Genomic DNA, 16,325 nt, shown 5'->3' with positions numbered 1-16,325 from the left:
GCTGAAATCATCCCCTATTCTCCAACTGGTTTCTATGCCAGTCCAGGTTCTTGTCATCTCTCATCTAGACTATTGCAAATACTTGTAGTTAGTACCTCAAGTACTCTGTCCCTACTCTAGTCTAACATGCATAGCTGCCAAACTGATCATGTCACTGACCACTCAATCTGGAGCTCCAGGGGCTTCCTATTGTTTCCAGGTTTAAATAGAAAGCTTCTGTTTGGCATTTGAAGCTCTTCCAAGCTTGTCCTTTGTAGCATTCTGCCTTTATTAAACAGTATTTGGATACAGCCAAGTTGGTGTTCTTACTGTTCCTTGTACACTGGCCTCTGTCCAGGTGGTACTCTTTGTTGGGATGTTTTCTTCCTCATCTCTGTCTTGCTTCCTTCAAGGCTCAGCTCCGGTACCACTGAAGCCTTTTCTGATCCCTTCCTCTCCCCCAGTATTAGCACTTTCCAGAATTATCCTGTTCCTATTTTATATGCTCTTCTCTCCCATATCTCCCCCAGATGGTACAAGCATCAACAGGACAGCCTCTAGCCCAGTACATAGGTACGCAGTTGGTGCCAAACAAATGAAATACCTGCTGGTTCATTCTCAAAGCCAATATTCAAGATATGGAGGGGGGAGGCTTTGGTACAGTGTACAGGCCTTCCAATGTACTTGGGGTCATCATTTCCCTTTGCTCACTTTTGCACTAAAACCACCAAATAATCAAGTAGATGTTGATCTAGTTGTTTTTTTAAATTTTATTTTTAATTTATGGAATAAAATGAGCATTTCCACAATTTAATTTAAAAAAATGATTATATATGAAACTACAAATCTATGTTATTCCTTTTAAATATATTTAAATATAAATTAAATATTTTCCTTTTTTCTTTTCTCCCTAAGATGGCTACAATTAGACACATTATATAGATATATAGTTATTCTATACATATTTATCAGTTCTGTCTGGATACAGATAGCATCTTTCTTTATGTCTTTTATAGTTAATTTGGATGGTTATAATAGTCAAAATGATTTAATTTGCTCAAAGTCATTCTTAAAACAATATCATTTTGTTCTTGTTCATTTTGCTCTTCATAATTTTGTGCAAGTCTTTCCATGTTTTTCTAAGATCTAAGCTCATGAGCTCTTATAGTAGTACACTATATTCCATCACATCATTCACCACAACTTGTTTAGTCATTCCCCAATTGATGGGCATCCCTACTGTTTCCTGTTCTTTGCCACCACAAAGAGCTGCTATAAATATTTTAGAATGTAGATTCTTTTCCTTTTTCTCTAATCATCTTTAGAAAGAGACCTACAAATGGTATTGCTGCGTCAAAGGATATAGGCAATTTATAACTCTGGGTATAATTCCAGATTGCTTTCTAAAATGATGGGATCAGTTCATAATTCCACCAACAGTGAATAAATGTCCCAGTTTTTCCACAATCTCTAATATTGTTACTCTTCTCAATCTGGTAGGTGTAAAATAATATCTCAAGATTTTTTCAATTTGTATTTCTCCAATAGTGATTTAGAGCATTTTTTTTCACGTGACTATAGATAGCTTCCATTTCTTCATCTGAAAACTGTCTGTTCATATATTCTTTGACCATTTAGCAATTGGGGAATGACTCTTTTTTACTAAGTTCTTTTAGATATTTGGGATAAGACTTCTGAAAATCTATTCCCTTCCCCCGAAATTTCTGATTTTTCTGATCCTTATTTGCACAAAACTCCTTAATTTGATGCAATTAAAATTATCTACTTTATACCCAATTTTGCTCTCTCTTTCATTTATTCATAAACTGTTTGCCTATCTATAAGTGATAAATATATTTTGTGTTCTTCTAATTTTTCCATCTTTATGACTAGGTCATACATCTATTTTGACCTTATTACTTGGTAAATGGTATAAGATATTGGTCCACGCACAGCTTCTGCCCCACTGTTTTCCAGTTTTCCCAATGATGTTGATCTCATTAGTAGAGTCTTAAGTTCATTCTTTGAAGCAAATGTCAGCGCATAATAGACAATTATTTTCACAATGGTCTGCAAATGTATGTATTTGTTCCTATAATAAAACCAACTCCTTTATTTGCCTCTTTAAGAGAAACCTGTGAGTCACTCATGCACTGAATGGCATTTGTAGACTGGTTTCAAGTCAAGTGAAAAGTTCAAGATTTTTATGACTCACTTCCTCTGGAAGTTTGTCTAATGATTGGTCACTGATAAAGATCTCCTAGGGATAGTCTAAAAATTGTGATTCTTATTTTTCTGTGCTCCAAAAGTGGAGGAGGAGAGGAGTATAGCTACATAGAACCATTTAAAATTTTTCTTATGGTTGTCAGGCCCAGTAATTCATCCCCAGGTGACCAGGCTAACTGGGAAGAGTCTCCCTGAACTTAACCAGGTTGGTACTCAAAAACAACCACCTTTCCAGCCTTTCTGAGAGCAGTGTTAACCCCTTGCCCAACTTGCCCAACTAGGCCTAGGGTCACACCTTCATGCCACAATAAAGCATCTAAGTAGGAAAAACAGACTTGTCCTGAAGTATAACAGGCTGCAATTCAGGATGATGATTTTTCTATGTCAGGGTAAGAAAACCTGAGCTCAAATTCTTCTTTCAAGGTGTGAGACTCCAGAGCAGTCACTTCATCTTTGAGACTCAGTTTTCTCTTTTGCAAAAAGGGGATATTAATAGTATTTACCTTGCAGAGCTGTTGTGAGGATTCAGTGAAATACTATTTGTAAAACACGTTGCAAACCTTAATGCACCTTCTATGTGCTAGCTACTGTTAGGATCCTGGGGGTCATTGGGCAGAGTCTTCTCCCAGACCCTGAAGGAGAACAGGATCCATTACAATCTACTAAACTGTCTAAACTGTCCTTCCTTTCAAGTCTGCCTGTAATTCTGTGACTTGGTAAGGAGGGTGGGTGGGCCATGCAAACAAAAGCATTGGCAATAAGCCACGTAGTACAGTAATGGAAGGTAAGGCTATCGGAGGCTGGACTGGGAGACTAGCCCAGGACTATGACCCAGGTAAAGCTCTCAGTTTTTGAATGGAGAGCAATGGGACAAAAAGAGGGTTTTAGAAGGTGGATCTGACAGCATTACAAAGAATTCAAAAGACACTGTACACTTAGTAACTTATACTAGTATGACCAAGATCATTAGACCTATGAATAATGAGTGCCCATGAATCACATACCTGATAGTGCAACTTTTCCTTTACAAGCAGTCCGTTCTTTTTCAGAATCCACACATCTGTCAAGAGAAAAGAGGAACTGAATTATTACACCACCTACTTGCCAAATGACACAGTTAACTTTTTTTTCAAAGTTCCATTAACTTTCCAAGTATGTAACTTACTACCAGGAAGTAACTCATTCTGACAGCTAGGGTACCCCCATCATTGCCTCCTTATGCATCTCATACAAACAATTGTTTCACGTTGTTCCCCATAAACCTCTTGAGGGTAGGACCATGCTTTTGCCTTTCTTTTTATCCTCAAGGCTTAGCATGGTGCCTGGTACATAAGAAGGACTTAACAAGTGCTTGTTAATTATAGTTTCAAAATTTATGCATGTCTGTATATATATGCATATGTATATACCTATTTGTATGTGTATGTATAAATATGTGTATAAGTACACATATTTATACATATATACATAGATGTATGTATATATACACATATAAATATGTGTATACATAGCATTATAGTTTAGCCCTTCCATCACAAGAAGATTAGGAGAGATAGTGCAGGTATCATTTTATATAATCTATGTAGATTATTGTATAATTGCATTGTTATATGTAATTGTATAATTACATTTTGCTATATATTTTTTTTACCATATTATATCCACAGATGAGGAAATTCAAACTCACAGGTGATGTGACTTACTCCTGGCTACAAAGAAAGTAGCAAAGGTAAAATTCAAACTCTGATGTCCTACTGCTTCATTGCATTATACCAAGCTGATCTGGTCAGTTATTTAGAAATGAATTGAAGAGATGGTTTGTGAACATTCAGAAAGGGAGGCGATGCTTCACTTAGAACAAGCTGTACCAGATTAGTAAGTAGATTGGGAGACTTTAGACAAATTATGATAGAAATATATAATCATGCACACATCATTATGCAAGTATCTGTGTACACATGTGTGTGTATATATATGCTACATATTTCTCAGCACAAAGCACATACAAAAATAAATCAAAGACTACATGAAGAGATAGAAAAGCAAATGACTAATTTTGGTACATCAGGATAAACATTTAATCCTATCCCTGCATATCCCTGACATACCATGTCCTAAAACCCTCCAGTATTTTGTCTTATCTAACTCCTCTGCATTTTCAAATCTGTGGTGAAATGATAGATAAATACACATTTTCAAAAAACCAAGTCTTATCTGATTCTAAATAAAGTTTTTTGGGGAAAAAATCCGGTCAGTGTTTGAAATAGGGAAACCTCATTTATTTTCAACAGTTTAAAAATCATCCTTGACTTTTCCACAGGAATGCCATGAGAACTGCTGGCAATCAACAGCCCAGTTTACTTTCTATCTCTAATTAAAACAATATATATTAATTTCCTGCTTTAATTGCTCATTTCAAATGCTCAGCCACATACATGCATATAAAATATTTTAGTTCATTTTGAAACCTTTCTGGAATACTTGAGTTGATGAGTGACATGGGAGATTTTAAAAAGACATGGATCAAAGCCCTAGATGAACTAAAATCTACAGTGGTAGAGGGTACACCCGAGCACTGAGACCCTAGGTTCACACATATGCAAACCCTCACTGAAATGAGGATATAAAATAATGAGACTAATTCTACAAGCCAGTCATCAGCCTCATCATTTTATTATCAAATCTCAGATAAAATACATTTTATAGTACATAAAAGGAAATTCATTTTCCTTTGAAATAGAATTACCATTCATAAATTCAAACTCCTATCTTTTCTGACATATAAATGAGATTTCTTTCAAATTTCTGTAATAATAAGCAATGAGCAATATAATCCATCAAAATATGAATTTCACTGGAGATAACGGGAAGGCCTAATAAGCCAGGTAATTTAAGCAGCTAAGTAGATGCTATGGAAGGGTTTGTGAATTATTCTAAAGTTGAGATCCATTAAACCTAATTATGAATGGCACCTAGATGAATATGGTTTGCTCAAGTAGGAAAAGTTCAGAAGTGTTTGTTCCCTGAAGTAAACACTGGACATTATCTAGTCTGACTTTCTTTTTCACTTTTCTTGCAATTTCTTCAGCATTATGGCAGCAGAGTTTTTAATCCTACTTTCCACTCATGTATACCCAAAATTTCAAATAATTTGTTGAGAAATATATACCTTGATGGGCATTAAATGCACTATAAAATCTTACAACAGAAACTTCAAAGGCTATCACAAATGAATCATAAAATCATAGTTAGAAGGACCTTAAAATGTTGACTGATCTAACTCCCAGTTGAAGCATCGATTGTCCAATGAATGCTCTCCAGACTGAAGATCAACAGTGCTGATATCATTAGACCAGAGAAAATATTCAGTGTTTTACTGTATTATTCAGGCAAAAAACTGTAGCCCACCTAGCCCCCAAAGCTTCTACATGTTTTTCCTAGAGCTCTAACCTCTGGAGCCAAGAATAAATTGGCTCCACCCTTCACTGTGATTAAAAACTCTCCAAAGATTGGACAAATATAACCAAGTCCCCCACAAGTCTCCTCCCTAATTCCGTTACCTCTTCTATTAGTGGTTTTAAGTCCTTCCACCATCCTGACTGATCTTTTGGACATACTGTAGTCTATCCTTGTCTTTCTTAAAATGTAATGCACAGAACTGAGTAAGAGAAACCAGATGGGGTCAGTGTGAGGCAGCCCACAGGGAAATGGGCTCCTTACTCATTCAGGGGGTAACCCTCCATGATCATAAGCTAATAAGGCACTTACTGGTTTGGCTGCCATGTTGCACTGCTGACTCACCTTGAAGGTACAGTCCATTCAGTTCAATCCAATTGATAGGTAGAAAAGGCCCAATACTAGGTGCCTCTAGTTATGAAGATGAAAAATAGCAGCCTCTATCCTTAAGGAACTTTCAAAATCAGACAGGGATGAGCCACAAATATAAATTATAACATGAATAAGAATGTTAATAATTATACTACAAGTTAGTGAAGAGCATTGAGTAAAAAGGCAAAGGGATTCCCCGAAGCTTTGAAGATCAAGACCTCATGAAAGGGGCATACTTTACTGGGTTGGCCCTTGAGGGCAAAGGAGAATTTCAACAGGTAAGAGTTTTAAAGAATGAATTTCAGGCCTGGAATGACGAAGAGGCAAGAGAGGACAAGATAAACTCAGAAAATCTTTCTCAGGGTCATTTGCCCGAAGCAGCACTTAAAAGAAAGCGTAATGAAATCGATTAGACAGAGCATTGAATGCCAACTGAAGTAGGTTGATTATTTGGGCAGGCATTGGTGGAGTTCCTTATGGTCTGAGCCAGGTAATTCTATGAGGAAGACAGCATAGAGGAAGGAGACAAATAGCTGAGCACTTAGAAGGCTGTTAAAGAAATTTGATCAACTTAAACACTATTCACAATGGTCCAGGGGACCAATGATGAAGATAAGAACAGTGAGACATAAACCTTGAGTTTATTTGCTTTAATTATGGATGTTTGTTAGAAAGTTTTAAATTTTTCATTTTTTCACAAGGGAGTTGGAAGAGAGAAAATAAATACTTGTTAATTTAGAAAACAAAATAATTTAAAAATACCTAAATATCAGTACTATAAAGCAATTTTTAAAAAGGCTTTCTTTATGTTACATTAAATCTGCCTTTGCAGTTTCAACTCATTTATCCTGGTTCTACTCTCTAAGGGGCAAGTCTAATCCTCTTTCCAAATCACACCTTCAAATACTTGAAAACTGTCTGTTCCTCTTCAACCACCATCATTCCCTGACCCCTGAGAAAATCTGTTCTCCAGTTCTCACATGGCACAGTCTTTGTCTTCCACATCCTGGCCACTAGCATCTCAATACATTTGTTTGTCAATGTTCTTTATGAATCATGGCCCCCAGAACAGAACACAAGCCTCAAAGGAAACTGAATGGAGCCGAAACAACAGAACCATCATCCCTCCCTCATTCTGGACAAGATCCTTGTCTCCATGAAGCCTAAAATCAAATTCATTCTTTTGTTTTTTGTTGAGGCAATTGGGGTTTCCCAGGGTCATCCAGTTAGGAAGTATTAGGTGTCTGATACCAGATTTGAAGATTCATTCTTGTGGTCTACTAACATCTTTGATTCACCCTATAAGAACTTACTTTTAGAAGACTTGTAAAACTTTACATTTGTTTCTATCCAATTTCACCTTTTTAGATTGTAATCAGTATTGTCACTTCTTGAGATCTTTGAATTTTGATATAGTAAGTAGCTTTCCTTGCTACCTTTTGTGTTATCTGCAAACTGGCAAGCAGGGATGTAGATCTCTGACACAATCCATTAGAGATTTCTCTCCAAGTTGATAGCAACCTCTAAATGGGTGTTTTGAATTCATTCATCCAAGATATAACTTGTCCTATCTAACCTGCATCTCTCCATCTCAAGAAGAGTATAAGACATTACCTTGTTTTTACCAGCCTAGCAGAATGAAATGACCTGCCCTTAATCAAGCTACAATGAATATTATTCAACACTTTCCTTTCTAAATGTTGATAAACCAAAAATATATGCCACAAATCAGTCAAACTTACTGGTCTCTAATTTGAAATGTCTTCCCCCCTCTTTTTTTCTTTTCAAAAATTGAATTGATTGAAATAATCATGTAAAAAAAATAGACATGTGATTTTGGGCGATTTTTAAAAAATTAATATGATTAATTATGTTGACTCTTTCCCTAAGGTTAAACCATTATAAACCTGGTATAAATTCGATTTGGCCACAATGAGTTTTGGAGATCAGTTTCTGTGACTTTGCATTTTTATATAAAATCTGAATAAAAATTAATGAGATTAATCTATGATCTAAAAAGTTCCTTTGCTTTATTAGTACTCCTTTATAATAATGATAATAAAAAAAGAATATATATGACACTATCACTAAATTTTTCCATCAGAACCTAGAGTTCTCCATCTGCTTTTGGTTGTTCCTTAATAACTAACTAGCTATATTTCCTTTTCTAAGATTGGGTTATTTAAAATGTCTCGGATCTGTTAATTTGGCTATTTCATATTGTTTAAGGTATCCCCCCTTTTCTTGAAGGGAATTATTCTCAGTTTTGATAATATATAATTGTAATGAACAGATTCTGATAATGCTTATTTCTCTAGGTTTTGATAGTATTTTTATCTTGTTCATTTGCTATTGTTTTTAAACTTTCTGCCTCATCTTTTTTGATTGGATTGACAAAACATTTTCCCTCTAATTTTTTTCTTCAAATCCACCTTTTGGCTTTCCCAAATTCTTCAAATCCCACTTAAATCTCACTTTCTATAAGAAGCCTTTACTGACCCTAACTTAATGTTAGTCTTTCCTCTGTTATTTAATTGCTTTATTTTCTTTGTGAATATATAGTTGTTTACCTGTTGTTTTTCCCATTAAACTGGGAGATTCCGAGAACAAAGTCTTTTTGTTTGTATCCCAAGAAGTTATTAGCACAGTGGCTGGCAAATAGCAGCACTTAATAAATGCTTATTAACTGACTACTTTTTAATATCTTTCTTTTGTGTTTATTTTTTACATAATTTTTAAAAATAAAATTGTATTGATTTCTTTCAGAATGCCCAAATTTCCTCCACTGTCCATCCCATTCTTCCTGAGAACTTCCCCCTAACAATTTTTAAAGATTAAAAAAAAAACCAAACCAGTAAGATCAATACATTGAAAAATCAATACATTGAAAAAAAATCACATAATTGTTTCTATGATTTGTTCTTTGACTCATTTAAAATTCCATTGTCACATCTCCATTTGTGTCTTATATTTACAATCCCTATTTTTGTTGCATTGTGTTCTATAAAGGATATATTTGGGTATTTCTGCCTTTTGACATTTATTTGCAATGCCGGTGTTCTACAGTAAGTTTTTGTCAAAGTTCTGTGTGGTACTTAGGAATATGTATATTCTTTAATGTTGCCATTGAAAATACTCCACAAGCTCTAATTTACCCATCAATTTGTTCATTTCTATATTTTCTCTTGCCACTTAGCTTCTAAGAAAAATAAAAACTCCTCTATCTTTTGAATTCTTTCACAATCTAAACCAACTTACTTAGCTTTATGTCAGTCAATCAACATTAAAACCTCCTGCCATTTACTGATATTTTCTTGTTTTAGGGTTTCTTTTGAAATAATCACATTAAAGGCAAAAACAATGAAAACCACATGATTATCTAAACAGATATTGAAAAAGCCTTTGACACAGTACAATAGGTACTTATGTTTAAAACCTTATAATATAGCAATAAAGGGAAGGGCCTTTTTAAAATATTACAGTTCTCTCTAAAACCAAAAGCAACCATCATGTAACAGAAATATACTAGCAACTTTTCCAATATTATATGAATAAAGCAAGGAAATCAATTATCCCCATTCTTATTTGATATAATTCTAGAGTTGCTTAATATAATATGACAAGAGAAAGATATTAAAGATATTAAAAGCATAAAGCTAAGGTGGTAAAACTATCCCTATTGCTGATGACATGATGATATATTTAGAAAATTCCAGATAATGAGTAAGGTTACTCAAAATATTTCAGCCAAATTGCAGGCAACTAAATTTAAACCCTCACTAGTAATTAGCATTTCTATATAACAAAATCCAAGAAACAATAACAAAGGAAAGTTCCATTCTAAATAATTACAAAAACCAGCCTCAGTTATAAAACGCTACTTAAAGATAAAGAACTTAAAAAAAGTATGTATTAAGTATGCACTATGTATGTCTCAGGCACTATGCTAAGTACATTACAATTATTATCTCATTGGATCCTCACCACAATCTTGCTGTTACTATCACTTCCATTTTATAACAAAGGAAACTGAGGCAGAAAGTCCCAAATGACTTGACCTGGGTCTGGGTCACACAGCTAAAAATTGTGAGATCTTTCTGATTCAACCCAATGTCACATACTTGTCTCCTGGCAGGGAAGGTGTATTTTTAAGCAAATAGAGACAAAAGGCAATTACAAGAGATAAAAGCTGAAAAGATTCTACACAAACAAAATCAATGCACCTAGGAACAGAAAAGCAAGAAGTATCCTGTTAAACTAGATAATACAATGGCTATTATCTTAGACCTCTAATCAGGAGGAATTGAGCTCAGGTCCTGCCTCAATTAACTAACTACATGACTCCAAACAAATCATTTAATGTCTTTGAGCCTCAGTTTCCACGTCTATAAAATAGGAATGATTGCAACTACCTCCAAGAGCTGATGTAAAGATCAAATCAGATATTAAGTTCTTTATAAATTTTTAGGTGCTACAAAAAGACTATCATTATTTCTGATATAAACAATTAACAGCTATAACTAAGACCAGAAGCCACCATCAAAATAGTCAAATCCCCAAAAAAAGTTCAAAAGAATTGCCAGTCATTAAGAACCATAGGTTCCAAATCACTAACACAAGAAATGCAAATCAAAATAATCCTGAAGTGTGTGCTCACAGTATTGCAAATCCCACAGAAGAAGCAATTTTGGAATTATGCAAATAAAATGAGTAATATGCCCATCCCCTTTGGTCTGGAGATTACCCTACTGATTACCCAAAGAAATCCACATATATACTAAAATAGAGGAATTTGGAGAATGGGCACATGGATATATGGAAATAGAAATAGATGACAAAAGAAAAATATGGAAAGACACAAACTGAGCCACAGGGAAGTCAGCAGAGCCAAGAAAATCACTTACACAAATAACTTTGGTAATATAAATGGAAAGAACTACAAGGTGATAAAAAATGAGGTTTTGCAAAATGCCAAAGAACAAGCATAGCCCCAAAGATAAAACAACATTCACTCCTCTTTAGAGGTGGGAAGTCAACAGGTATAACATATTGCACACACTGTCAGGCTTTTTCAATATACTGATCAGTTTATTTTTATTGTTATGAAAGATGGCTTTGGTGAGAAAGAAAAAGAGAAATCTTGTTGAAAATAAAAAGAGAAGGTAAGGAAAAGAAAGGGCAAGGGAAAAAAGTCAACATTTGCCTCTCTCCAGTCCTGTGGGACCTCTCTTCTATTCTCCAAGATTGTTCAAATTTTCCAGTCCAAAAAAAAATTTTTCTAAAGGTCAAAAAAGGAACTGTTGGTCTAATACAATCTATGCTACCTCTAAGTGATGACTGGGTCCCTTTTGAAGCATTCACAAGCCACCTATTTAATAATCCTTTCAAATTTTTTTTTCCAGGAATTGGCATGCATTGGATGAATCAACTTTCTTCTGAAAACTGAGCCATCCATTTCCATGACTCCAATCCCAAGGAACATCTGCACTTTTCTATTACTCCACAAAAAAATTAGATCATTCACGGCTGTTAAGCAATCCCTCTCAACACAATGTTACCATTCTGAGATGTGATGAGCCTAAGCATAATAATTTAGGGTTTACAGAGGGGACATTTGATTATTGCTTGGACTATTTGGTGTTTAAATTTCCCCTTAAACTCCTGTTGATTAAGGTGATTTGGAGAAGATTAAAAAATTACAGGAGGAAAAAAACCCAGCTTATTACATGGAAAAATTAGTTCTCCCTATAATTCTGCCTTACTTATATAGCTATTTACAGAAAAAATGTGAATTAGCTTAAATTGGATATTAATGTTTTACATATTGAGCAATTAAGCAGTACAGTGGGTTGAGAATTGGATGTGGAGTCGGGATATGAACTCAAATTGTGCTTCAGACACATACTAGCTTTGTGACTCTGAGCAAGTCACTTAACCTGTCTAGAGACCTGAATAGGAATAGCAGCATCTACCTCCTGGGTTTCAGTTATGAGGATCAAAGAAGATATATTTTGGAAAGCCCTTTGGAAACCTTGAAGTGCTACATTAACGTCTGTTATTATTGTGTACATGAACATAAATCCAAAACTCCAGTGGATTCTGAGACTAAGAATTAAAATATTACTTCTGATATAGGAGCTGATGATTAAGCAAACATCTGCTTTAGAAGTCTCTTGTTACTCTCAATAAAGAGATCTATATTTAACAGAGTCAATTGGTGAATAGATAAGAAGTCTGGCCCCAAGGAAAAAAAACACCCTTTAGTAGGGTTCTTCACTCTTAGAACTGCAGTTTTCAACTGATCTTGTGCTGAATCTTAAGTGGACTTTTTTTTTTTAAATATAGAAAAATGTTTATCTAAGATTGAGTATTTCTGAATGTAGGTTTTGTTCCACTTGCAGTGATGCGAAATGACCACCAGAGGGTGCCAATTAGCCATTTTCTTTCAAAATGTATTTTTAAATTGAGTAAATAGATTTTTTATTTTATAGTCTTCCAGGTGCAGATTTAACACAGTATCACTTTGAAAAAATTGATAATCTACAGTACAAACCAACCCAACAATGAAAGAGCCCTATATATTTTCATAAAGAAGCCTTGAAAGGATCTGCCTTTTAGGCAGATTATATAATCTTTTCAGCCTTTGGGAGTTTTAATGAGAATTTTAAATTATGGGATAGAGTAGATGTGAGGAATCCAAATGGATCACACACAGTTCTTTGGACAAGTTTGTATTTCACCTCCTGACCCTAAACAGAGGAGCTTGTTTGTTTTTTAAATGTATTTTATTGACAGTTTTCATCTTTACCCATCAATCATTCCCTCATTGTCAACCTCCTTTGTGACAAAGAAAAAGAGTTAAGCAAATCGATCCAATTTGGAGAAGACTGAGCCCTTTTTTCACCAGAAACCAAATCATCAAAGCTTGAAGGACACAATTAGATCCACATGCTCCCCTTGGGCCATCTCGGTTTGGACCGAGCAGCTTGGGCCTCCTAACCAAGGCACCCTGGATGCTGGACGAGCATATTGTATGAACAGGCCACCGGGAAGGCCAGAGCCAAATCAAGCTTGTAATGGAGGTTAATCCAATGTATTTATGAACAAAAAGGCAGCTTGTCCCTTACTAGAGGGATGGAGAGGGATGAGGGCTGTGGCTGGGATTCAGTTTATAGAGGGAGCTCCCAGAGCAGAAAGCCCTCTCCATCCATGCAGGTTGGCAGCCTGTTTTTAGTTGCCTGTCTGAGAGTAAGGGGCCTCTTATCTTTTTTGTGGGTCATGGACTCCTTATTCCTTTGGCAGTCTGGGGAAATCTATGCACCCTTTCTCAGAATAATAAAATTAGTTATGTAGGATTACAAAGGAAATTATTAAAATGAATTAGCTATCAGGATATATATATATTTTTTTAAATCCCAAGTTTTAAGGATCTCCTGAATTTTCCAGTGTAGGGAAATCCAATTCTTGTCTTTGCCTGGGAGCAGCCAGGTGCTGCAGTGGATAGCTCCTCCAGCCCTGGAGTCTGGAGGACCTGAATTCAAATACCACTTTAGACATTTACTAGTTGTGTAACTCCAGGCAAGTCACTTAACACAAACTGCTTCCAAAAATTAATAAAAGAATTGCCTAAAGCATCAAGTTTGGGTGACTGACCCAGAGCCGTATAGACAAAGTTAATTCTACCCACTGTGCTACCCTGCTTATATGATGACATAAAGAATAATGCAAATAACTAATCAAAGTAACTTTTATACAAACATTCCCAAAATGAGGTAGAAAAAAGGAACGGAGCTCTTCCCTTTGTGTGCGATACAAATTGAAGTTAAGTGACTTGCCCAGGGTCACACATCTAAAAAGTGTTATATGTCTGAGGCTGGATTTGAACTCGGGTCCTCTTGACTCTAGAATCATGCTTTATTAGGCCATCTGGCTGCTCCTAATCTAGAAAAATCTGCAACCCCCCTGGACAGGCCCCTTTCACCTATTATTATTTCATATGATCTCTACTACTCTAAGACAGTGAGGGTAAGAGATAGGGAAACTGAGGGAAAAGAAAAAAAGATCACATGGCCTAAATGCTTTTCCTTTTAGTCAAACCACAGAAGCCTGGACATCACCTGACCAAGCCAATTAGATATCCTGTTATTACCCCAAAACAAAGTCCATTCAATCGGGGAGACTTTGAAACAAGCTCCAAGCCCATTTCCAACTCTGAATCATGATACTTAGATTAGATCCCCAGAGGTATCATGATTCAAAGTTCCTCCTATGACCAATGAAGAAACCAAGGATCCAGGAGTTTTGCTGATGACCAAGGGGCAGCCTTGAAATTGAGCCTCAATGAATCTTCTGACTGCAAGCTTGTGCTCGTGTTGTTACCCAGGCCTGGGAAGTGAGACCTTCTCCCCTCATTGCTTTCAGCCCTTTTAAGGCTTCAGATACCTCTAGCTTCTAGAGAGGAGCCTATCAGCTACAAACAATGAATTCTGGTATAATCACCGAATCAGAGGGCTGAGATCATGTCATGATGTACTTTATTTTGGATTCTCTCTACAGTTAAATTAGTTGACAGCTGACTATACACAATCTTATTTGTATATGGTAGAGCAACTTAACCAGCTTGGAATAACTTGGTACATAACATGGTATCCTATATACAGATTTCAAGAAACATCTGACTGCCTACCTAAGAGGAATGCAATTTTCGCATTAACATAATTCTTCCCTATCTTTGTGACACTCTCTCTAACCCTCACTATTCTTTGATAGCAATGACTGCTTTTCTCCACATTACATACTGGGGGTTCCTGAATTTTTTTGGCCTTGACCCCTCCCTCTTCCTAGCAAATTGGTGAAGTCTTTGGATCTTTCTAAAATTCAATTTAAAAATAACTAAAATAAAATCCATGGGGATACAGATCCATGGAAATCTGTGGACACCAGGTTAGGAAGCCCCATCCTAGGCACTCAAAATAACTATGATCTATGCATGAAGCAGGAATGGGGAAATCAAGGAAAACCAAGGAAATCACATCAATTCAGAATGGAAATTTAAATCAGGAATGGACTGATAATTGATGTGTGTTTTAACGTTTTATTTAATTTTTGGTTGGTCACTGTTTCAGTTCTCTGCCACTCTCCTTTCTATATCTAAAGGCAGTTAGAGGGGGAAAAGGTAACCTTCCCAACAGCATTCAGTAGGGAGCTGGGAAATCACATGTGTTCTCAGCTCAGCAATCATTTTTCCCTTTTTACTTGCCTTTGTTACATAACAGACTTCAGTGCTAGGACCAGCCTTATGTAACATTTTTATAAATGAATAATTATAGAGCAGAGGTAACAGTAGATTATGAAACAGCCTCTCCCTACCTCCCTGTGCCTGCAGATTGAAAGAGCATCAGACAGAGAGGGGTCAGGACTACATCATCAAGCAGCAATGGGATGATGTCCCATTATGGATACTGAAATCTTCCTGCAGAGAGAAGCATTGGGTGATGCAGCACAACAGGCTGCTGATAAGGAATCAGTGTGAAAGCAGACAAATATTTTATTTAGACTGATGAGCCTGAGCAAGTCAATTTTTGTGGGACTCGGTTTCCTTTTCTATTTTGAAATGGATCATCTTTACAGCCCCTTCCTGCTCCAAGGTGCTATGAAATTATTTTGCTTACCCATTGGAATTGCCATAGCTGTCTGCTTCTCAGGAAGGCTTCAGTCTCCCCAGAAGGAAGTAACCTCATCCTCTCTACCTCCCAGGATAAAAGTCAGGAACACGCCTTGTAACCCCAAAAGAACTCTAGATCCCTTTCTTTAGCATTTATCTTTAAAACAGTATTGGGTGCTTTGACATTTCTACTTGAATCTAAATTATGCAGTTTTCATTCAAATGTTTAAGTTCATTCACAGCTATGAATTATACTAGGAAGAGCAAACCTGAATCTGTAACTCACCGTCTTTCAGGTCCAGTCTGCTCTCTCAATTTCTCTAGTTGTTCTGTATAAGCCATTATCCGAGCATTGCAGACCATCAGATTTTTAACTGCATGTAAGAGTTGATCTTTTTGAGTACTCAGGGAAAGGAGTTTGCATATTCCTTTTTGCATCCGGATTTCAAAGTCAAGCTTTCCTTGAATGCTGCCATCCTAAAGCAAAGCAAATTAATGGTTAGTGAGGAATAAAAAGAACGAACACTTGTTATTGTTATGTTATAAAGAGAGGGGAAGGAAAGGAAAGGAAAAAGGGAAAGGATTTTATCTTTGTACTCCCCAGCATAAGGAACTATACTTGATATAG

General features: G+C 36.0%; 1 protein-coding gene across 1 annotated transcript in view; it reads right to left on the bottom strand.

The window, feature by feature from the left end:
- RTKN2 (rhotekin 2) overlaps positions 1 to 16,325 on the bottom strand; it is a 76,744-nt gene that overhangs the window by 51,450 nt on the left and 8,969 nt on the right. Inside the window, exons 3-4 of the mRNA XM_031956900.1 lie at positions 15,984 to 16,174; positions 3,210 to 3,265 (exon numbers count right to left, since the gene is read on the bottom strand). Of these exons, the coding sequence (XP_031812760.1) occupies positions 3,210 to 3,265; positions 15,984 to 16,174 (247 nt within the window). The remainder of the gene's footprint in view (positions 1 to 3,209; positions 3,266 to 15,983; positions 16,175 to 16,325) is intronic.

Source organism: Sarcophilus harrisii, chromosome 2 (genome assembly GCF_902635505.1).
Source record: "Sarcophilus harrisii chromosome 2, mSarHar1.11, whole genome shotgun sequence".
Lineage (NCBI taxonomy): Eukaryota > Metazoa > Chordata > Mammalia > Dasyuromorphia > Dasyuridae > Sarcophilus > Sarcophilus harrisii.
Note: the sequence above shows the minus strand (reverse complement) of the source record. Positions and strands in the feature narration are given on the sequence as shown.